Raw genomic sequence first — 24,199 nt, forward strand, 5'->3', positions numbered from 1 at the left:
CTAGCACCACTATATCTTTCTTGAGATAAGGTGACCAGAATTGAACGCAATACTCCAGAAGAGGTAGCACCATGGAGCGATACAATGGCATTATAACATTCTTAGGGCTCCTTTTACAAAGGTGCGCTAAGCGTTTTAGCTAAATATTAGTGTGCACTAACCACGTGCTAAACGCTAATGCCTGCATGTTAGTCTATGGACATGTTAGCAGTTAGTGTGTGCATATATTTAGCGTGCGCTAAACAAACACTAAGACGCATAGTGCACCTTAGTAAAACAGGGAATTAGTCTTGTTAACTTTAGCTTAAAGTGGAGTCATGTGGCACTTCTGAAGTGCGCAAATTATGAGCATGCCCAAAAAAAAAAATTATTTGTACATCAAAAGGGCATGTCTGTGGGTAGAAAATGGGCATATCTGTGCTAATCAGTCAGTGCAGCTACATTACCATGTGCTAACTGGTTAGCACAGGATTAGCCTGTGGCAGTAAGGGCTCACATGAGAGTTTTTGTTAATGCCTGCATGCTAATGGAAAAAAGCACAAAAAGTGGGAAAAACCACAAAATAGGATGGAACCAGGAGTACAAAAGGATTATTATTAAATGCAAAAAAAAAAAAAAAGTGAGGCAGCACAGTCCAGATAATAATCTATATATATAAAACCCTAGCCGCGCATGCGCACTCAACTGTGTGCTTCCGTGATCTCTGATCTGTGAGATGTAGGTCCGTGGCCGCAGGAGTGCGCATGTGCGAGTCCCCAGCCTTACTGCTTCCCAGCCGCCAGCGTTGGACTCCCTGCTCTCCAGATCGCAGTGTCGGCTCCTCTCATGAGCCGCACCAGCGTCGGAGAAGGCTTCCGACGCTGGCGGGGATCGAGAGGAGCCCTGCGACACTCGCCCAGAGCAGGCCAGACCGCGGACCGGGCAGGGAAGCGCCGAAAGAGACTCCAGCTGCGAGCTGCTCAGTGGGACCAGGCAGGCAGCCACGCGACGGAGGGAAAAAGAAAAAGAAAACGGTACATGCAGGGAGAAGCTGGGTCTGCCTGCGGGAAACACGATAAGGGAAGGGGGGGCCCTTGGAGCAGGCTACACCGCGGGAGGGAAGGGAGAGGGGCCAAAAGGAGCAGGCCACATCGTGCTAAGAGTAGGGAAGGGGGGTGGGGGAAAATGCTGATACTGCTGCACAGGAACTTGGAGGGGAAGGGAAATACCTGGAGGAAAGACACAGGGAGAGGGACAGAAAGACAGAGAAAGGGGGCCAGGGAGAGAGAGAGACAGTGGGAGGGAGAGAGACAGAAAGACAGACATACATATATTCTAGCACCCGTTTATGTAACGGGCTTAATGACTAGTGAATATATAAAAGACCAACACAATCTGTGTTTCGGCAACTATCGCCTTCCTCAGGAGACCTTAAAAGAAAAAGATCACATATGTTGTATTGCATAATAAAATATAGGAACATATATTTAACAAAGTGAGGTGAAAAATTGGTTTGCCACCCTTATTTTTTTGCATACTAATGGCAACATTAGTGCATGGTCATTTAAATGGAAAATTGGCCATTTTCCAGCCACAGCAAAAAGTGGCATCAGTGCATGGGAAAGACCTGTATAAGGGTGCACTAAGGCCACGTTTTGCCACAGCTTAGTAAATGGACCCCTAAAAGAAAGTGAGGCAGGGCACAACAAACCCTCAGTGTAATTTCTTTTGCTTTCTGAGATCAAAGGAAAAGACAAGAGGTGACAGGGCAGCTGGAACATTTGAACAGCAGGCTTTTGCATATTTTGTTGAGAGGCTTCAGTCATATACCCCTGAGGAAGGCTGTTCCAGCCGAAACACAGACCGTGTTGGGGTCCAGGACTATAAGGATTAATGGACTATTAGGCTTGCTATATATATGTTACATATGCTGTAGTTTTAATAAACTGATTGTTCTCACTGTTGGTCAATTGTGTCCCTTCCCCACTTCCACTTTTGTCTACATTTTACACGTGTTTTTTTTTCCTTTTTTGTGTGGGATACAATGGTCCCAATAGGCCCGGGGGGGGGGGGGGTTAGGGTGGAGGTCTCTTCAGGAGTATGGGGGAATTGCTTGAGGGAATAGGGGGTCTTTCAGAGGGAAAGGGTGGTTGGGTGTCCTTTGGAGGGGTCTGATGGGGGGAGATGAGGAGTGGGCATGACTAGTATAAAACTATTGGCCCTTTTAAGATGGCCTCCCCCAGGAGCATGGGGCCATATTTTATTGGCCCCATGCTCCTGGAGAGTTAAAATAACACTAGCAAAAAGCTGGAATAATTTTTCAATGAATAACACAGCATCTTATTATTAATTAGATCATATTACAGCAAAGTGAAATATGCAGGAATTCTATGAGCGTCAGAGCAGCATCAGAGCTTTTAGCACTCCAGGCCACGGTAGAAACCTCAGGGAGAGTGCTTGGGGGACCCAAGGCCAGCAACCAGAGTGACTGGTAATGGCCCCAGAGTGAGAGAACATCTGAGGAACCAGAAGAGTCCCCAATGAGAGTGCCTGGAGGACCTGGAGAGTCCTCAAGGGGTGACCAGTGACCAGAGGGTCTGTGGAGGGAACAGCATACCGATGGAGTCCTGGCTGACAGTGGCTGGTAGAGAGATCCGTGGGGAAGACTGGTGGTGGTGGAGATGGTGGTGGTGGTTGAAGACTGGTGGTGACCAGTGGAGGAATCAGAATGACTGGCTGGAGCCAAGAGGTCGGCAACCAGAGGGACCAGTGATGTCCAGGACTGGTAGGGACTCAGAAGCCAGAAACCAGATTGACTGCTATGGCCCAGAGTGAGTTTCCGGTAGTGACCAGAGGAACTGGCTACTAGAACGTCCAGAGATGATGACCAGATCAATTGGCAGAGACTGGAACAATCTTTTGCGACCCCGAGCGACCAGGGAAGTGTTAGCGGAGCCTGGTCGTGTGTTATTGAAGTTGTGTCTGGAAGCACCTAACGATACAAGAAAAGAAGACCAGAAGAGCATGGAAATGATGAAATGATGATGGGCATGGGAATGATGATGGGTATTGACCACTCGGCCCATTCATAGCCATGGCAGTGATTCTCCCACAGCAAATGCACCAAAGTCCATAGGAATTGAACAGACCTCCACTCTAACCCCCCCCCCCCCCTCCTCCCCTGGCCTATTGGGACCATTGTATCCCACAAGTTAAGCTTTAGTTTAGTTTAGTTTTAATTGAACAGGTTTCAGTGCATTTGCCATATGCCATAGGTCAATCATTACCACAAATTTGTAAAAGAGGCCCAAAGAAAAAAAGTTAAACCAGTATTACAATTATATGAACTCTTTAACAATCCCCCAACCTTTATCCCCTAGAAAATTATTTAGGAGCTCTGAGGCCCTTTTACTAAAGCTTATCATGCACTAACAGACATTAGTATACCTTAAGTTCCATATGGTCTATAGGTATAAAATAGGACACATAGCATTTAGTGCATGCTAAGCTTTAATAAAAGAGCTTTTGTATCAGCCAAAAGTTTTTCCAACTGTGAAGGATCAAAGAAAATAAGAGTTTCTTCTGCCATGTTATTAGACACTTAAAGTGGCGTAGCAAGAGTAGGAGGCGCCCAGGCCGATGGTTCCCCTCTGTACCCTCCTCTCTGTCCTTCCCACTCCTTCTGTGCCAACCCTCCACGCCCCCTCCTCTCCACTCTCCCCACTCCTTCCACATCCCCACGCCACACTTGTATCCTCCCTTCCCTGTGCCTCTTTAAATCTTCACCAGCGTGAGCAGATTCTTTGGCCTGCTGTTTGTGCTGACTTTTCCTCTGACATCACTTCCTGGCCTCGTGACCCGGAAGTGATTTCAGAGGGAGACAGACTGGCGTGAGAAGCAGGCTAGAGTAGTTGCTCATGCTGGCGAAGATGTTAAAGTGTTATGGTGGGGACTGGAAAGGGAGGTCATGAGCATGGCATGGGGGGGCCAAGAGGTGCTGGTGCCAGGGGCAGTCCAGCCCCCCCTTACTATGCCATTGGACACTTGCATAGTAATATAGCATCTTTATCAGGATGGATAATGCCTCTTTGAACAAAATTTCTAAGTAAATCAATCTATTCTATGGAAAATTCAACAAATGCATATTCCTGGTGCCCTGCAAATTTTCAAGCTTCTCAATCCAAAAGCAAATAGAGAGCGTATCCTTAATTGTAGCAGTGCCCCAGGCACACTAGATAGAGTTTGAGCCTGTTGGGACAGATAGACAAATATGATAAAATACCTAAATGTAAAACCATATATAAGTGGTATATAAATAAATAAATTATCCCGCAAACAGAAACTTGAGGCTCTATTACTTAGAACCACTTGTCTAATAGTGTTTGTCCAATTCCTCCAATTTAGCAGTGATTAACTAAGAAACACTGCACCACTGGTTGACTACACCCCTAATCATCAATTGAGTTTTGGTAAACATCTTTCAAAGCAATATCAAGACCCAAATATTTAATAGGTGAGTCCATATCAGGAAATATAACCGGATTTTATGAGTGAAACCAGACTCTTCTCTCCAGACATGGATGCAGAGACAGCAGCTGTACTCTTTTCCACCCCAACAGCCTCCAATCCAAGTTGGTCTTGGGGGAGGGGTTCTTTCAGCGGAACTTGTACAAAGCTGATAGTTTTGCAATATGATGTGAGCATCACTTAGTGACACATACATGGGCCACCCATGCTCCACCCATGTGCATGATCCCCTTATAGCTAGGCATTAATGGTCAGATTCAGTAAATGAAGCTGAAAAGTAAGCACTGGGAAAAATTCATGCTCAGCGCTTCAGACTGACTGCTCTTTATAGATTAGCACAGTGTCTCTCAAACTGTGTGCTACAACATAGTAGTGTGTCCCGAAGAGATTCTGAGGGTGCTATGAAAGATTCCAGAATTTTACTTTCTTATTAAAAATTCCCTTCATAAGTATATACTAGAATAGATGACATGTACGTCACATATGCAAGAGTCTGTCAGTGTTATGACTGTCTGTATACTTTAAGATACAACCGCCCAAACAAGTACCATTCTTTGACATGATTGGTCCTTGAAAATTAACAGCAAGTAATTTTATTTTTATTCTTTATGCAATAGTTATTCTAACTTGAACAACAAAGCAATCAAGGCTTTGTTACCATTTGGACCTTCTTATCTTTGCGAACTTGGATTTTCAGCTGACAGAAATTAAACCGAAAAAAAGGGAAAACGACTGCAAATGGTGAATGATGAAATGTATGTTTGCTTGTCGACTATTGAGTCACATTTTGAGTTAAATTGCATTTTCGGAGATTTCCAACATTGAAGAGGTTTTCAATCAATAGTTACCTATTAGATGTAAATGTTCAAGTTTAATTCAGGTTCCCTGAAGCAGTAACAAAATGTGGTCCACGTCGGGACCTTGAAGCATTCTCAAGATAAGTTTTTTCTATAATATCTTGAATATTGAAGATTGTTGAAAAGCACCACTTGCAGCAATATATATTATTTATATGCGATGATTGTGTGGCGAGGCTTAATTTGGGCTTAGTTCCCAGTTGGTCTCCAGGTCTCTGAGCATATATTTTTTTCATAAAAGACACAGTGAAAAGTACGTTTATTTGAATTTATATATTCATTTGGAGTGAAAGGAAGTGCAGCAAGTTAGTGCTGGTGATTTTGTATCTGATATAAGCGCGTGGCATAATCATACAACCTGACCAGAAGAGAGTTACTATGACTTTGCCTGCAGATTTTTCTATCTTGAACTATTTTGGGGTGGGGGATGATTTGTGCTTCTACTTCATTGACTCCATTTTGGACTCAGGATCTTTGTGATAGAACCAGGTCTCATTGCCAGTCACCAATCAATGAAAAAAAGTTCCCCTGAGAGCACTGGAGCCTTGTGGCCTTCTGACATGGCATCAGCATTCTTGGAACGCATCTTGCATTAACCTTGGACATGCCCAACTTTTCATGAATTATTTTCCAAACTGTACCTGTCAAGATGCCCATTTCTTCAGCTATTCAGGAAACCTTAATTCATCTGTCTGAAAAAAATTAAATCCTCAGTTTTCTTGCACATTTCTGTGGAAGTTGTTTCCACAAGCCCTTCAGTGTGAGGGTCATCTTCAATGAACTCTCTACCCTACTTAAACTGTTTGCTCCAAAATTTTACTATATAGGGGCAGACTCACCATAAACTGCAGTCATGTATTCATGGATCTCCTTTGGCTTTTTCCCCTCTTTTGTGAGAAATTTTCTCACTGGAAGGTGCTCCAAATCTAGCATTCTTACTTGATTCGCACAAGGACTCTCCTGACATCTTGCCTCTTGGAATGTTAGATCCACACTGAGCTGCAACTGTGCATGAGTAACCGTGAGACATGTCACAACATACACAGACTTGTTTCAACATGCTTGCTACTTTCTTTCATACTCGGGTAGATCGCCCTCGTATCCACAAGCCTTTTGAAGATCTGGAATTCATAGAACACAGGTAGCAAGACTCTACTTACATAGTAACATAGTAACATAGTAGATGACGGCAGATAAAGACCCGAATGGTCCATCCAGTCTGCCCAACCTGATTCAATTAAAAATTTTTTTTTTTTTTTTTTTTTCTTCTTAGCTATTTCTGGGCGAGAATCCAAAGCTTTACCCGGTACTGTGCTTGGGTTCCAACTGCCGAAATCTCTGTTAAGACTTACTCCAGCCCATCTACACCCTCCCAGCCATTGAAGCCCTCCCCTGCCCATCCTCCTCCAAACGGCCATACACAGACACAGACCGTACAAGTCTGCCCAGTAACTGGCCTAGTTCAATCTTTAATATTATTTTCTGATTCTAAATCTTCTGTGTTCATCCCACGCTTCTTTGAACTCAGTCACAGTTTTACTCTCCACCACCTCTCTCGGGAGCGCATTCCAGGCATCCACCACCCTCTCCGTAAAGTAGAATTTCCTAACATTGCCCCTGAATCTACCACCCCTCAACCTCAAATTATGTCCTCTGGTTTTACCATTTTCCTTTCTCTGGAAAAGATTTTGTTCTACGTTAATACCCTTTAAGTATTTGAACGTCTGAATCATATCTCCCCTGTCTCTCCTTTCCTCTAGGGTATACATATTCAGGGCTTCCAGTCTCTCCTCATATGTCTTCTGGTGCAAGCCTCCTATCATTTTCGTCGCCCTCCTCTGGACCGCCTCAAGTCTTCTTACGTCTTTCGCCAGATACGGTCTCCAAAACTGAACACAATACTCCAAGTGGGGCCTCACCAATGACCTGTACAGGGGCATCAACACCTTCTTTCTTCTACTGACTACGCCTCTCTTTATACAGCCCAGAATCCTTCTGGCAGCAGCCACTGCCTTGTCACACTGTTTTTTCGCCTTTAGATCTTCGGACACTATCACCCCAAGGTCCCTCTCCCCGTCCGTGCATATCAGCTTCTCTCCTCCCAGCATATACGGTTCCTTCCTATTATTAATCCCCAAATGCATTACTCTGCATTTCTTTGCATTGAATTTTAGTTGCCAGGCATTAGACCATTCCTCTAACTTTTGCAGATCCTTTTTCATATTTTCCACTCCCTCTTCGGTGTCTACTCTGTTACAAATCTTGGTATCATCTGCAAAAAGGCACACTTTTCCTTCTAACCCTTCAGCAATGTCACTTACATACATATTGATCAGGATTGGCCCCAGCACCGAACCCTGAAGTTTCTCTGAAGTTTCTCTGAAGCTTCTCTCAACTGGAACAAAATACTATAACTCTATAAAATTAATTGTTCGCAGCTTCAAAGAAATCTGTTGCACCTTCAGATTGAATGGCCTGAAATGTTATGTTGTATTTTTGTCTTATATCTCACCAAATCCTCCTAAGGTAGAGATCTAGGCGGGTTACATATATTATTACATAGGGCTTTATAAACAATACATGATAACTGGAATGGAGTTTTAGGTGGGTTACAGGTATTAGTATTTCATAGGACTTTATCTACAATACATGATAGAGCTCAGGTCCTTATTTTAGCAGACACTTTGGTATATTTAGTTACAGTATTACATTCTGAAACAATGGTTGCAGAAGGCATAATCAGTTTTATACAGTAGGTTTCCAGTGGAGATTAATTTAAGTTGCATTCTTCATTGAGGTTTTTGAATAGTCATGTTTTCAGATATTTTCTGTATATGGTATATGCATGGTATATGTTTGAATCTCTATTGGAAGAGAGTTCCATACTTTTGCAGTGGGAGCTCTTGGGTTTTATGCATGCAAATTATTTCTTTTCTATGGATCCATTACTTTCAAGTCTGCTTAATTGTTAATATGTGGTCCCCTCGAGGGTTTAGGGTTCATTAGTCTTACACAGTAAATGACGGCAAATAAAGACCTGAATGGTCTATCCAGTCTGCCCTGAATTCAAAATTTCATGATTAAATTAAAATATATTTTTTCTTTATTTCTGGGCCATAGACATTAGAAGTCTACCCTGATCATAATTTCTAACTACTGGCGTTGGCGGTGAAGCTCACACCAGCCTATCCAAACCATCTCATTGATATACTACCTCCATTAAAGAAATGGCAAAGCAGTTTACAATAATCCATGGACACCATCTTGCGGTGTCCCTCAGGGATCTCACCTATCCCCTATTCTCTTTAACATTTATTTGACCTCCCTGAAGTTCCTCAAACTTTCCCCCCTTGAGACAATGTACACATACGCTGACGACATTCTTATCCTCCTTGAAACAGACCACAACCTAACCAACTTCCAGGAGAATATTACATCATGCATAATGAGACTCCACGCCTGGTCTCTCTCAGTACAGATGAAACTAAATGAATCAAAAACAAAATTACTCTGGCTCGGCCCAAAGTTAGAACACCTGCCCACCCTCCTCACACTACCCACAGTCTCTGCTCTGCACCTTGAGTTCTCAAGCAAGGTCCTCGGCATCATCATTGATTTTCTCTCTCCTTCAACGATCACCTCAACTCCTTGACAAAATCATGCTTTTTCAGCCTCCACATGCTGAGGAAAGTACGATCCTACTTTCGCCAAAGACATTTCGTCCTTGTCCAGTCCATCATTCTCTCCAAACTCGACTACTGTAATGTCATTTACTTATGCCTTACAAAAAAAAGTCTTCATAGACTCCAGCTTATCCAGAATACTGCAGCCAAGCTGATCTTTGCAAAATGCAAATATGACTATGTCTCCCCACTCCTGGCCAATCTTCACTGGCTCCCAGTGCTTCCCAGAATTCACTTCAAATGCTCCTGCCTGGCTTTCAAGATCATTCACGGCATCCTCCCTCCCCTAATCCCACTATCCTTTAACACCTTGAGGCCTGCTTCCACCAGATCCGCCCACAGACATAAACTATCCTTTCCCTCTCTACACGGTATTCTCTATGCTGGTAAACTGGGAAAATCCCTTCTCTTCAAAATCACGGGTCTTTGGAACAAGCTCACTATCCCGCTGTGGAACCTGGGCTCCCTTCAATTATTCCGCAAACAACTGAAAACCTGGCTTTTCTCTAATATATAATACCATTTCCCCCCCTTTCTCTTCCCTTTATATATATGCTCATGTAAACCTTTCCCTCTCTCTTTTTATTTTTTTAAGCTTGTAAACTGTGCTGAGCTCCACTTCCGTGGAGATGATGCGGTATATAAACTTAAGGCTTTGTTTAGTTTAGTAAAAACTGAAAGAAGCTAGACTACTGATAGGACAGAATGGATAAACAAAAAAAGATTTGTTGTTTGTCACATAAAGAAAAAAAAGTTTAATTAACAACACAAATTCCCCCTCCTAGTTTACAAGTGATTGAGCTTTGCCAGATTCACAGCCATGCTCTAGAGCAGTATATCGCAAACTGCGTGCCACAGCACACCCAGTGTGCCTCTTGAGATTTCAGGTGTGCCACGACACTGGCGAGGAGGAGAGTCATCCAAGTCGGCTGACTGCCTACAGGATGTGTCTCTTGTGGCGAGAAGCAATTCCTGTAAGAAGTCAGCTGGCGCAGATGACTGTTCTCCTGGCCGGCATCTCTCCTCCTCTCCCTGCACCTCCCAGATCCCTCTACCGAAGCGGGTCATGGCCAGATGGCCATCTACATACTTCCAGGTGCTTTCTGGCTGGGGCACTGGATTTAGTATGCCGCCGGCCGGAAAGTTTGCAAGACACTGCTCTAGAGCAATATTGCATTTACTAGTACTGTATAACACATTCTGGAGATCGCTTTTTCCTTACCTAAGGCTCCACATGTAGCCATGCTTATAAGGGAAGTAGTTGCCTGGCTCATTGCAGCAATATTTCAGATCAACAAAGCCACAGCAGTAAAGCAGATCTGCTTCATCCCCTTGTCTTGGACAGCTGAAAGTATCCACAAACTTGTTATTGGCATTGTAGTAACTGGCACAGGTTACACCAGCATCCCCTGACATCCTAGAATGATGGAGGAGAGACACAGACACTGTTTTGGCACCAGGCTGAGTGACTAACCTTCAGGAGGAGCTGGCTGCTTTTCTGTCCTCTCTTAACTCAAGGTCTCTCATTTTCTCTTATTCACCCTTTACATATATACTTTTAAACATTTTTCTAAAGGCAGAGGACAGATATATTTAAAAAAATGATCTATTAGCGCCCTCTACTGTACTTTGCCTTTTTAAAGAAATCTTTTATTTTAAGAGCTTTGGTTTCAATGTGGACAAAATTGGACATAAGCCTTTATAAAAGAGGGTCGATATTACTTCATAGGTTAATTGATGATATGCACATATTTTGCCTTTATTTTTAATTCCCAAGTTTGCATGAATATGTATACCTTCTTTTTGCTTCCTTCACTGTCCTTGTACTTTATCTCTCATCTCTTACTTATTTTAGTATTTTTATACCACCTATGGCCTACGTGGTTTACATTCAGGTACTCAATCATTTTTCCTTATCTGTCCTGAAGGGCTCACACTCTATCTAATGTATCTGGGGCAATGGGGCGGGATTAAGTGTCTTGCCCAGGGTCACAAGAAGCAGCATTGGATTTGAACCTAGAACCTCAAGAGTGCTGAGGCTGTAGCTCTAACCACTGTGCTACACACTCCCAAATCTAATTCCCTTTTGCATTTTATATTTCTGGCCAGAATGGTAAGACTAAAATTCAATGCACATTTAATTCAAAATGAGCATCTCTATATCTGGTCTATGCATAGCCTATCTTAAGTACTATTGCAGTATCTCAGGAGAGTCTCGGTGGGGTTTAAAAAAAGGTTTGGATAATTTCCTAAAAGAGAAGTCCAATGGCCATTATTGAGATAGTTTGGGGAAATCCACTGCTTATTCTTAGGATAAGCAGCATAAAATCTGTTTTACTACTTGGGATTTAGCTAGGTACTTGGGACCTGGGTTGGCCACTGTTGGAAACAGGATACTGGGCTAGATGGACCATTTTTCTGATCCAATCTGGCTATTCTTATGTTAAGGATCAATTTTCTTTCTTGTTGTTTGCCAGGTTTGCCATCTGCCTTAGATATGCTTGGTGTAAATGTTTATAATGTCCGTGGCGTAGTAATTTACGCCACAAATTTACGAACTAAGAAGACATAGAGGTTGGGGGGCTGGATTTGCCTGTCATCTTTGTGGAGGGATTTTGAGGGTTGCATTTTGTTCTGACAAAGTGCCAAATTGGCAGATCCACCAACCTCACTCTCCTTGTTAGCATTGAGAGGAGGGAGAATTCTCAATGCCTGAGTGGGAACGTGTTTTTTTTTTTCTGCTGAAGAACTAACTGAATGATAGTGATGTTTTGATTCATATTTTAGTTGAGAATAAGCAGAACTTATCTGGGCCATGGACTGAACACTCGAGGTTGTTGCCAGACCAGGCTGGCAGGAGAAACGTTGAGGTTTTTTGTATTGTTGGTTGTACTCCAGGACACAGTTTATTATGAATGCTCAGTCAATCCTGAATGCATAATAAATTCTGTTTTGTTTTTGAAAGCTTACCTGTTTCGTGCCATTCTGACTGTTGTAAGCTGGGTAAGCCCACTGATAGAGGGACTTCCTATTTGGGTAAGCCCACCGGGCCTATATCAGTGGCATGTACTGGTCCCTGCCATAGCCTAACATATATGCCATAGCTATAACATATATGCTGGTATTCTGGTCTTTACACATGTCTGGCACCTAAATGTTGGCATCCTCTTTATAGAATTACCCCCTTACTCTCAAATTCTGTATATAGCTCCAATCAGTAATGATACGATTGTATCATAATTGCAATTGACACCAAATAATTGACTCTAATTGGCACTAATTAGAAGTTATATGCACAACTTGGTAAGTGCATTCTATAAAGTGGTGTACGTCAAAGGGGGATCATGGCCATTCCTAAAGATTTGCACTGTTATGGAACATGCCCAATCCATGCACAACTTAGGTGCTGGTATTTAAACTTGGTTCTTGGTCTAAATGGGTGTACCTAAATAGTAGTGACATGTATGGCCACTTAGCGTTTATAGAATCACACTAAGCGCCATTCTGATCAGCGATGATATTTTAGGTGCCATATATAGAATTTGGTCTTTAATACATTACTGTTAACATAACTTAGTAAACAGATGTTTAATTTTACAGAACCAGAAGTGTGTGTGTGTGGGGGGGGAATGTTTAGGACATCAGATTTTGGACAAAGACCTGAAAAGGTATCCTGTACCTGTAGGTCTGCAAATCAGTTTTCAAAGAGAAACCCATGATTTGTCCAGCAGGGGCCATAGATAAACAGATTTTGCGGATTCAAACTCCTTGCTTGAGTTTGTACTTGATGGGATGGCTCCAGTGCCACTCTAGGCTTCCCCTTTGGTGTTACCCCTTTTCAGAGAAAAGTAGGTGCACCGTGGACAGCATATATACTTTTCTTAGACTTCAGACGAGAAGAAAATTTTCAAAGGGGCTTGCTCCTTAGCTAAACACCTGTTTCTGTAAGCTAGTCATACAAAATTCTGCAATAATTTGTTTAAGACCTCTTCATTTGTTTGCTAAACTTATTGCGATGAAAAAGTAAAGTTTGCTGATGAGATAGCCAGACTAGCAATTACATCAGCAGCCCAATTTACAGCGGATAAATGGATGGAAGATCAACCTCCCAAAGTGACACAATGGCAAAAATCAGTTATCAGAGAATTACTTAGGGCTCCTTTTATCAAGCCGCGCTAGCGAGGTTAACGCGCGCGACGTTTCATCACACACTAACCCCCACGCTGGCCAAAAAACTACTGCCTGCTCAAGAGGAGGCGGTAGCGGCTAGCACGGCCGGTGGTTTAACGTGCGCTATTACGCAAGTTAAACCGCTAGCGCGGCTTGATAAAAGGAGCCCATAGATGGCAGTCTAAGTAATGGAAACTGTAACGGTTGCATCTAAGTAATTGCATCTGCGACCATCTAAGTAATTGCATCTGCAAACGGTATCGCCACTAAAAAGATTTTAGCAGCGATGCCATTTGCAGATGCAATTGCTTGCAGCGCTTTGGGCCTGAGCACAACGTTGTTCTGCAAGCTTTCATATATAAACTGAGATAATTCCTTTTTAGTTTTTACAAGTGTATTGGCGCCATCTACTGGATTTTACAAGCACACCCCTGAGGAAGGCTTTTTCTTAGAAGCCGAAACACAGACCATGTTGGGGTCTAGCATATAAAGGATTAAAGACTCTCTGATAGGCTGATAAGTTTTTTAAATAAATTGATTGTCCTTGAGGCTGATGCACTGTGTCCCTTCCCCACTTTTTCTTGTTTTTTGCCTTGTTATACGTGGGGTTGCATTTTCCTTTTTGTTGTGGAATACAAGTCACTTAATCCCCCATTGCCCCAGGTAAATTTTGAAAGTGTGAGCCCACCAGGTCAGATAGGGAAAAATGATTGAGTACCTGAATGTAAACTACTTAGGCCATAAGTGGTATATAAATGCTTAAATAAATAAATATAGGCCCGGATTCTGTAACTGGCACCATTATCAGCCTTAAAAGCAGCTGCCGATTGAATGTCAATCACGTGACAGCACCGAGTACTGAATCATGCCCCTGGCAAAGGTAGGTACTGTAAATGTGGGCCAGGGTTTTCCTCAAATACATTTCCAGTGACTACCTATGATGTGAATTTCATCTCCATAGGCGCTTTAGGTGCCTAACGCCACATCTGTCAGTCTCGCCCATAGTGGCATTAGGCAGCTTAAAGCGCCTACATAGGAATGATTCTGGTGCCGGTAGGCGCATTGAAACTCAGTTAAAAATATTGTCTCAACAGCAGATTTTTTTTACTGAGTTTTGGTGCCTACTGGTGCATAAAATAATGGCGCCATTTAGAGAATCCGGGCCATAGTGCTTAAGAAAAAATATGCCTTGGCCTATTGTGCAATTTAAGCTTGAATCTAAATAAGCATAGTGCATAGTTAGAGGGTGTGCTACTTGACATTTTAAATTTTACTACAAGGTTAGCCTTCATTTCTGTTGCTATCCAATTATCTTTGGTATATGACTAAGATTATCTGTATTCTGTGGGGGTTATTCCAATGAAGAACCACATGAACTTTATATACACAGTTTGTTAATACAGTATTAAAAAGATTTTTGAAAAAATAAAAGATGTTGACGTACAGGGAGCTGAGCTCATACTTTAACAGAGGAGTGAAAAAGCTGTTTAAAAGAGGTTGGGACTTAGAAAAATTGATAAAAGAAGGGATAATGACAACTAATTTGCTGTTGTTTGTCTGATGCACAGGGTATTGCAAAATTCTCTTCCCAGTGCTGAGGCCAGGGAGAAAGGCAAATGGATCTTACAGACCTTGAAGACAGATGAATCACCTCTGTCCATTTAATAATGGGCTGTTCCAAATTTGGTCATATTACTCCTGCTTAATTTAATGTGAACTGGCTTCCTGTAGACTGGATAATCTATATATAAAAATCGGAGGTATGTATGTGTGTATGTATGTGTGTGTGTATGTGCCGCGATCACGCAAAAACGGCTTGACCGATTTGAATGAAACTTGGTATGCAGATTCCTCACTACCTGGGGTGATATGTTCTGGGGGTCTTGCGGCCCACCTGCACACGTGGACGGAGCTACAAACAGAAAATCAGATTTCACCCATTCATGTCAATGGAAAAAATGTAAAAAGCTGCCAACGCAAAAACGGCTTGCCCAATTTGAACGAAACTTGGTATGCAGATCCCTCACTACCTGGGGTGATATGTTCTGGGGGTCTCGTGGCCCACCTGCACACGTGGACGGAGCTACAAACAGAAAATCAGATTTCACCCATTCATGTCAATGGAAAAAATGTAAAAAGCTGCCAACGCAAAAACGGCTTGCCCGATTTGAACGAAACTTGCAACACATCTTCCTTTTCAGTTTAAGAGATTGCAAATTCCAGTGAGACTTGCATTCTCTATCACAATCAACAAATCACAGGGACAGACTATTACATACTGTGGAGTGGATTTAAGATCCCCCTGTTTTTCCCATGGACAACTCTATGTTGCTTGCTCAAGGGTGGGTTCACCCAAGAATTTATATGTTCTTGCTCCTGGAGGTGAAACTAAAAATGTTGTTTATAATCAAGTTTTGTGTTAGTTGTATTGTATTCATTTTGTCAAATATTTCACATTATAATTTGAATATTGTACTTTTTATAAAGCTGTAAAAAAATAATTTCATTCACCACTATAAAGTATCTTTATTTGAATCCATTTACAGTGTTATTGCTATAATTAAATACCCGTGCAACGCCGGGGCATCAGCTAGTCCAATATAAAAACTTTTTCTTATATTTCAGATTTTGAATAGTAAGGCTCCTATTATTATTTCCACCAGCTTGCATGTATATCAACCAAAGGAGTTTAAGGTCAGCCGATAAACATTTAATAGATGTGCATGCCATCGTTTAATTTGGTAAAACATAATTAATATCGATTGGTTCTCCAATTTTTAGCATTCTGGGCCGGATTCTGTAACCGGTGCCCAAGTCAGTGGCTGCCTTAAAAGCGGCCGCTGATCGCCTGTCAATCATTCAAGGGCGCCAGTTACAGAATCACGCCTATTCAGTCAAGATACGCAGCTGAAATGAAGACCCGGAAAACCCTGACCTAAATTTCAGCCACTTATCTATGCTGCTAGACCATAGCTACTGATTGCGGCAGGGGAATACCCCCCTCAACCATCAGCTGAACAGCAGGGACTCCCCAAAGCCGCGATTCTGTAACTGGCAACAATTCGGATTGTCTGTCAATCATTCTAGGGCACAGGGGGATCTTGGGGGTGTCAGGAAGTGTCAGGGGTGGAGTCATGGAGTGTTGGGGTAGAGTCAGGGAGTTTTGGGGGGCTTCGGGAGATGAGGGGGCCAGTGGCAGGAGGAAGAAGGCATCCTTCCTGCTGGGGATGTCTTGAGGGGGTGGTGGCAGGAGAGAGTGGGCATCCCTCCTGCCAGGAGATGTCTCAAGGAGGGGTGGCGGCAGGAGGAATTAGGCACTCCTACTACCATGGACATTCAGGGGGGGAAGCTTTGGGGGTTCCAACAGGAGGAAAAGGACATCCCTTTTGCCAGCCAACTTTGCAGGGGGGACAGGTTCCCTGCCGCAGCCGCTAAACTGATCACCACGGGGAGATTCCCTTGCGGCAATTAGCTCAGCGACAACACGATTCTCTAACCGGCACCTGTGACATGGATGCTAGTTAGATAATCAGGGTGGTTAGGTGAGGTTAGGTGTCTGCCCTTCAGAACAGGTGCGATTCTATATAGGACGTCCATGTGTGATTCTCAAAAGCTGCTTAGGCGGCTGCTGAGACCGGGCGTCCTATACAGAATCCAGCCCTTAATGTTTTGACATGATGTTTATGTTGCCAAGAATGGTAGGTTGTGCAAAAAAGTGGCACAACCATTAACATATGGGTTTCCTGTGCACTGAGGCCATTTTTAGCATGGCTGGAAAATGGCTACATTTACCATTTTCTGAATTAATGACAATGCAGTAATTTCCAAATTAGCACATGACCTTTAGTCCATGAGTTCTTACTAACCCCTATTTACTAGATGGTAAGGGGTCATGTGCTAAGTTTACAAGCATTAGGCAACCAATTTGGATGAGACTGAATGGGGTTTGAATTGCTTTATTATACCTTTCTTTTGTGGGATGGTCTAATTTTGATCTTTCTTTTGTTTGCTGCTTCTTAGTTGTACCTTGATGTAGTTTCTTTGTCTTTTCAAAGCTTTTCAAAGCTGTGTTTAAGTCCTAACCCTACCAATTTCTAAACCAGTGTTCTTCAATCCTTTTACACCTATGGACCGGCAGAAATAAAATAATTATTTTGTGGACCGGCAAAAATATATAAGGTGTAACTGTGTAAAAATTAAACATCCAATTAATGCATAACTTTTAAACAAAAATTTCTTAAACAAAAATTAGAATATAGCATACAAAGAACCAATGAGAAAGAAAGAAAAAGAAGGAAAAAATGTGAAAGCCCAGGCAGAAGAAACTGACTTGAAAGTCACAAAAAGGCAAGAATTACCTCTTGATATCCTGTTAGGGGCCTGCTGCCTGATGTGATACCTTAAAACGCTAAATCAAAAGAACAGGATATTTAAACAAAGCTTGTGAAAAACGCTTGTAAAAAACATTTTAAGAAGTTCCGCATGCTTAAAGAGGTGGTCAAAATTAGAAAACAAACACAAAAGGGCTTATCAAATTTGTAGAACGCTGCGGGCTTCGGCCTGAGCTGAAAGATGTCGCTGCTAAATGAAACTGTGAGTGAAAATGAAACTGATTTAAAGCTCCTCGTGCCAAAAATACAGTGTCATCAGAACGTGATGATGATAGTCTCAAACCTTCAAAAAATAAAAAGGATTAAAGAAAGAATGATAAACAAAAATATGAAATGTAAAATAAAAAGAAAAAAGCAAAAGTTGCAAAACTCCATGTTTCAAATTCTTCATGGACTGGCAGGAAGTATTTGGGGACTGACACCGGTCAGTGGACCACCAGATGAAGAACACTGCTTTAGGAGACACACCAGGCTAATCTGGTGTGTTAATACCATTAGCTGAGCACCTGTAGGTGATATTTATGCAAATGGGCTGGAGTGGGAGAGGGATAAAGGGAGGTGATATGGGCAGTGAAAGCTACGTAGAACAGTGTATATGGAAGAGATAGCAAGAGTGGAAGTAGAGAAGTAACAAAATTCTGGATTGGTGGAGCTACAAAAATGGTGGGAGGAGCTATGTTAGGGATTGGTGTAAACTTTTGGTGGGTTTGAGGGATTAACCAGTGAGGAACAGGAGAGTGTTAAGTGGCACTTGAAATTTTCCCACCCTCATTCCCGTGTGTTCCATTTTTGTTTTGGTGGATTGGGTAGTTCTTGGGCTTTGGGATGGAGGTTTAGCAGGGGTGTGGGGTAGGGTAGAGAGGTAGCAACTGCGGAGTGAAGGGTGAAAAATGGGAACATTTGTCTTAGATGGAACTGGGAGATGAGAAGTCCATAAATAATTAAAAATGTAGCACTCTTAGGCAACACCGCTAAGAGGTTATGCCTGGCCTGACATTACCGTGGGTCATATTTGTATGATGTTTTAAAAGTATAAAATTAAAGGGAGCTAGTTTCATCACCGAATAGCTCTCTGGGAGTGCAAAGCTTTGGGGTATTTGATGTTTATATATATATATATACATACATACATACATGCAGGTGATGGAATGCTAATGTTGAGGAACTATTGCTACAAACCAAACACCTGAAACAACTTTCTAACATTCCAAATACTCGTTCTATTATGTATAAAACTGTGATGTCATTCACTAATTTTCAAAGCTTTTGAGTAGTTGTCTAAAGAACCGCATGCACATTGGCATGCCACAGAGGTACAAAAACAGTACATTCTGATAACTTCTGACCACGTCATTCATTTTATACTTTATTAGAGAAATTAGCTCTGGAACATCTTAAGAGCCTGGTGAGAAGATAGTAGAATAGAATCCATTTCTGAGAACTCCAGTTAAAAGTGTTCTTACAAGCAGAATATTCTTACAAATAAGTCAAGAAAAAGAAACATTAACAATCTCCCAAACTGTTGCTATCTTATTACTGCCAGGCTTTCTGTTCTCATGACTACCATTTTCAGTAGTACTATAATGCATCTTTGAATTTCGTCAGTTTGTTGAATGACCTACTGCACATAACTGATTCACTTTTGGATTATACCATTTTAGCAGCAGTGAATGTTCTGAAACCAGTGTGCAGCAGGAACAAGAAAATATTGCTATCAATGCTTAGAGAGGGAATTAGGGCTGAAATAGAGAATGCAGAATGCATTTTTCAAAAGGGTAAAGATTGAACTACGAGAGATTACTTCTACCGGCCATCCCTTTGGCAAAAAGAACACATTTGACACACCACCTAAATGAAGGCGGAAACAAAGAGCTTAACCTGCAGCACCTGTTCCTGTATTGGTAGGACCTATGGATCGATTTGCAGTTCCGGGTTCGTTGTCTGGAGCAGTGTCCTCACAGTGGGAGTGGGCGGCGGAAGGTGAACCTCCCTCCCGACTTTAGCACCAAAATTCAGAGAACCCCCAACAATGCCAGTTACTATGCTTTTGGATTTGTGCAGTTTCTCATTTCCTGTTGAGGGACCATCAGACTCTGAGGGCAGACCAAAGCAAACAATCACTGAGAACTGCAGTCAATGTTAACATCAGATTGTTCAGCTAGGTGGGTAGGAAGCAGGAAGAGCACGTAAAGATTAACCAAGGAGATCTTTTGACTCAGCTGAACAAGTCCCTACTGCTTGCTGAACTGGATTCTATAAGGGACGCTTTGCTGGATTTGTAGTCTTCTTTTTCTCAGCAACAACTTTGATAACCCAAGTCCAGTTTTCTTCAGGAAAACTAAATGATATTGAGAATAAACTACAAACTATGGAAGTAACTAAGTCAATGAATAAATCTGAAATTCTGAAACCTGAGGAGGGGCAATTGGCCTTGGTTAAAGAGAATGTTATGTTGCAAAGAAAATTTGAAAATCTGGAAAATCAACATTTTATTAATTTTCCTAAATTCCCATCTGTTGTCCCACTTATAGTATTTAAGCAACACGGGCCAGATTCTAGAAATGGTGCAGAGTGGCTGCCAATAAAAAAAAAAAATGCCGTTTATAGAATCATGCCTAGCGGTGCCTAAGTGGACTTAGGCATCGTTAGGCAGCCTCGACAGAAGCTGCTCTATTAAGTCAGCTTTTCACTCGCCTAATTTGGCAGCGCCTTTGTCAAATGCCTAACTATGCCTTACTCAACCACACCTACTCTCTACCCATAACGATGCCTACTTTTTAACATAGGTGTCCCTAGGCACCTCCACTTAGGCTTCACTAGGCATCCTAAGAATTTGATTCCAAACTCTTAAATGACTTTTTTTTTTGGGGGGGGAGGGGGGATTGATTGAAAATTGGTATTACCACGCTGGTTAAGCCACTTAAAAAATTAAGTTTAGCGCGGATCCTGAAAATAGGTGTGATTAGGGCATCTAAATAGGACATCATCTATTATCCTGTTTCAAAGATATATATTATGTTATATATAAGATATATATTATTTTTATATAAGATATATATTATGTTAACCAACCTACTGAAAAATTGATTGCAGACGAATCATCAAGAACTTTTGATAATTTGATCCAAACAATTGAAGACGAAAACTTAGGGGTGCAAATTGCAACATTGATAGTAAACTATACTGCTGCCAGGGTAATAGCTAGATTGCCTCGTTATTCCCATGTTACACCTGTGCTGACCAAACTTCACTGGTTGCTGGTTGTTTGGAGAATACAATTTAAGCTTTTAACCTTGGTATTCAAATCTGTCTGGAATCTTTTGCCCAAGGTGATTGCTTCTCTGCTGCAGACTTCTGTGCCTTCTCGTTCTTTGAGATCATAAGACAGAGATTTTTTGGCTGTTCCCACTCTTCATTCTGTCTCCAAAGTTGCAATTTGATCATGTATATGTTCCAAGTAGTTGGATCTTTACCATGGAACTCGGTTCCACATTCTATCCACTTTTGATTTTTTTGGCATTTCGGAAAAGTTTGAAAGCCCTTTTTTTTTTTTTACTTGCCTTTTCAAATTTGGCTACTTTGTAATCTTGTAATTGCTTCGCTTTTTATTCTAAGGCACATATGTAAATTGTTTATTGTATACTGTTATTTTAATAATTTATGTTTTGTTTATGTATGTAATGTTTTATTTTAATTATACATGTATCGTTGTTATCCGCATAGATGGTTGATATGCGGGCTACAAGTGTCTTAAATAAATACATAGTCTTTGTTTTACAACCTGACAGAGACTGAATATTAAAAATGTTCTTTTGCCATTGGCAAGAACTATTCTTGAATCACAAAACTGGAGTTTTTCCTGATATTGCTAAACGCACCCAGCATCAGGCTTTTTTGAAATTGCATTCCAGGATTTTGCAATTAGGGGGGTTATTTTGGCTTAATTATTAAGCTTACAGTCAATAAAACATCCCCCTCTTTTATAAAGCCGTGCTAACTGCTGCCATGTGGGGCAAAAGCCCCTAAGCCCTTTAAATCTCTATGGGCTTTGGGGCAGTTATCACAGTGGCAACTATTAGCACAGTTTTGTAAACTGGGGGTGGGGAAGGGGCAGTACTATATGTGGTGTACTTAGATTTTAGCAAAGCCGAGTAGCAAGTGGAGCTCATTCTGCGGAAAGAGCTGTGCTGCAAGGTTTAGTTCTTGGTATGATTATTTTTATCATTTTGTGAAAGATATTGCAGAAGGGCTTTTTGGAGTAATCAGTAATCACCATTGGGCATTAGTGGTAGGATAAAGGCATGTATAAAATAATTATTTCGCACGCTCTATTCAGAGCTCAAACTCCCTCTAGATTTATACTGATAACCTACTAATGACTAATGCCAGAAAGGTTTATTATCAAGGCTGCAATATAAACTAAACAGAAAAATAAATAACTAGGATATAAAAGTTATGTAGGCAGGAGATTTGAAAGGTTTGGTAAAAAAACAAAACAAGTTAAACATTTTTAAAAAATTGACAAAACCTATTTTTCCAATGGGATGGAAAAACTGGACACCTCCTAGACTAAAAGTGTACAGTCCTCGATGGAGACTTTGTTGAGAAATTTTTTAAAAAAAGAGTTAAATATTAAAGTTATAACTGAACTTTTCAAACCACCCTCGTACATGGTGTTTAGGATGCTACAGAATAAAAGTCCTTTAAATGCAAGGATGAACCTACTCAGATATCGACTAAAATAAACCCAAACTTCCTGATAAAATGCTTCCTGTTTCATTATCGGAAAGTAAGTACAGACCTTGACTTACAGTATACAACCTGAGTAGGTGATATAAGGACAGGAAAGGCAATTGTTTGTCAGAAGGCAGTGCCGTGACCTTCAGCTATTGCTGTTAGTCTGATCATCATCAGAAATTTTGGAGCATCAGATGAAGTCTGAAGTGAAGGTGTAGATGTCAATAGTGAATAGCATATCTCTTGCCACAGCAGATGCCCTTTTATACTATTTTGATATCAACAATGTCTGATGATTTGATAACATCACAGAATGTGATTGGCCTTATGTTGTGACTAAAGAAACCACAAGAATGTCTTAACATCCCACTGGAGGCTTTTCCCAAATTCTGGTCTTCAGGCTGACCAGGTAGAAATGACCAAGGGTCCTTCTGACATTGCCCATATTCCTTTGTTGTGCATCAGTCAAATTACCATCTCAACAATTTTAGCAGAGTACAGGTTCTTTCAGAATAGCATGCCTAGGCAAAAGTCTAAGCAAAAGTTTTTTTTCTTTGCTGTAGCACTGGATAATGTATATTCTGTGATCTGTACAGACTGTACCACAGGTTTGTACAATCAAGCTCTGTAATACACTTGTCAAGATCCTGCAGGGACTTTTATCCCTACAGGATGTTTGGTAAGGTTTGATTCTTTGTGAGAATTCCAAAATCTGCAATCGGGTAGACACACCTAATGGGATAATATGAGGTGGGACCTATCAAAGCTTAAAGAATGGTCCAAAATTTAGCAGCTAAGATTTAATGCTAAAAAATGCAGGGCCATGCATTTGGGCTGAAAAAATCTGAAGGATTAATGCAATTTAGGGGGGACGTACTTTTGTGCATGAAACAGAAGTAGAATTTATGTGTGTGACCATATGTAATGATCTTAAGGCAGCCAAACAGGTAGAAAAGCCAAAGGCAACCCCTAGAAGGATGCTTGGTTGCACATGGAGAGGAATGACCAACAGAAAAAAGGTGATAATGCTTAAAAGTGCCGTGTTAAGTTTTTATGTTACCCTTTTGAGCTCATGGCTTTATGTTTTAGAAAGTGATACAGCAACATTATTGAGACCCCAGCTGTTGATTTCAGCGAAACGGGTCCCGTTGGGATTTAACTGTATCAGATTCAGCTATCATTTGAAAGAAAGCTGACTGATGTGATACGGCAGCATAAGATAAGTTAAAGCAAGAATTTAATCAGAGTGCTTTGATATGTGTGATATGGTAGCATAAGTTAAAGCAATTTCTAAATAACGTTATCCTGCACACATTTGAGATGGATTTATAAAAATGAGCTTGACCTGAGTAGCATTAGGTATAAGAGCATAAATTAAGCAATTTCCTATAATAGAGGTTTTAAAATGGTCACATAATGTATTTCAATATGGTGAGGGATTTGCCTAGTATTTGACACAAAATAACAGGTTTTCTTCACATTGTTGCTGTGTTTAAATTGAGTATTTAACAGCCAGCTGTGAATAAGTTGTATATGAATCAAGCTGCAAGTTTCCATTATTTATGTTATACTAGTTATATTTATGTTATACTAGTGGCGGATTTCTATTCACAATGGTTGGTTGGTTGGTTTATATTGCACGTTGTGAGACATAAGAGAGAGGGTTTTTTTCAGGATCAATAATTGAACTTTGGAACTTGTACGTCTCGGACCAATTTGTTTCTATACATATTCTGAGCAGGTTTCTGAGATCCCTTTTCCTCTCTTCTAACATTGTTACTTACTATACATCAGGGGTAGGGAACTCCGGTCCTCGAGAGCCGTATTCCAGTCGGGTTTTCAGGATTTCCCCAAT

At 41.3% G+C, this 24,199-nt stretch overlaps 1 protein-coding gene across 2 annotated transcripts in view; it reads right to left on the reverse strand.

Moving 5' to 3' along the window:
• SHISAL2B (shisa like 2B) overlaps window positions 1-19,674 on the reverse strand; it is a 69,685-nt gene extending 50,011 nt beyond the window's left edge. For both annotated transcript variants that reach the window (XM_033929216.1, XM_033929217.1), the window contains exons 1-2: window positions 19,495-19,674; window positions 10,269-10,391 (exon numbers count right to left, since the gene is read on the reverse strand). In XM_033929216.1, coding sequence (XP_033785107.1) covers window positions 10,269-10,320 — 52 coding nt within the window. In that variant the 5' untranslated portion in view covers window positions 10,321-10,391; window positions 19,495-19,674. The remainder of the gene's footprint in view (window positions 1-10,268; window positions 10,392-19,494) is intronic.
• Between the last annotated feature and the right edge of the window lie 4,525 nt (window positions 19,675-24,199).

Source organism: Geotrypetes seraphini, chromosome 1 (genome assembly GCF_902459505.1).
Source record: "Geotrypetes seraphini chromosome 1, aGeoSer1.1, whole genome shotgun sequence".
Taxonomy (NCBI): domain Eukaryota; kingdom Metazoa; phylum Chordata; class Amphibia; order Gymnophiona; family Dermophiidae; genus Geotrypetes; species Geotrypetes seraphini.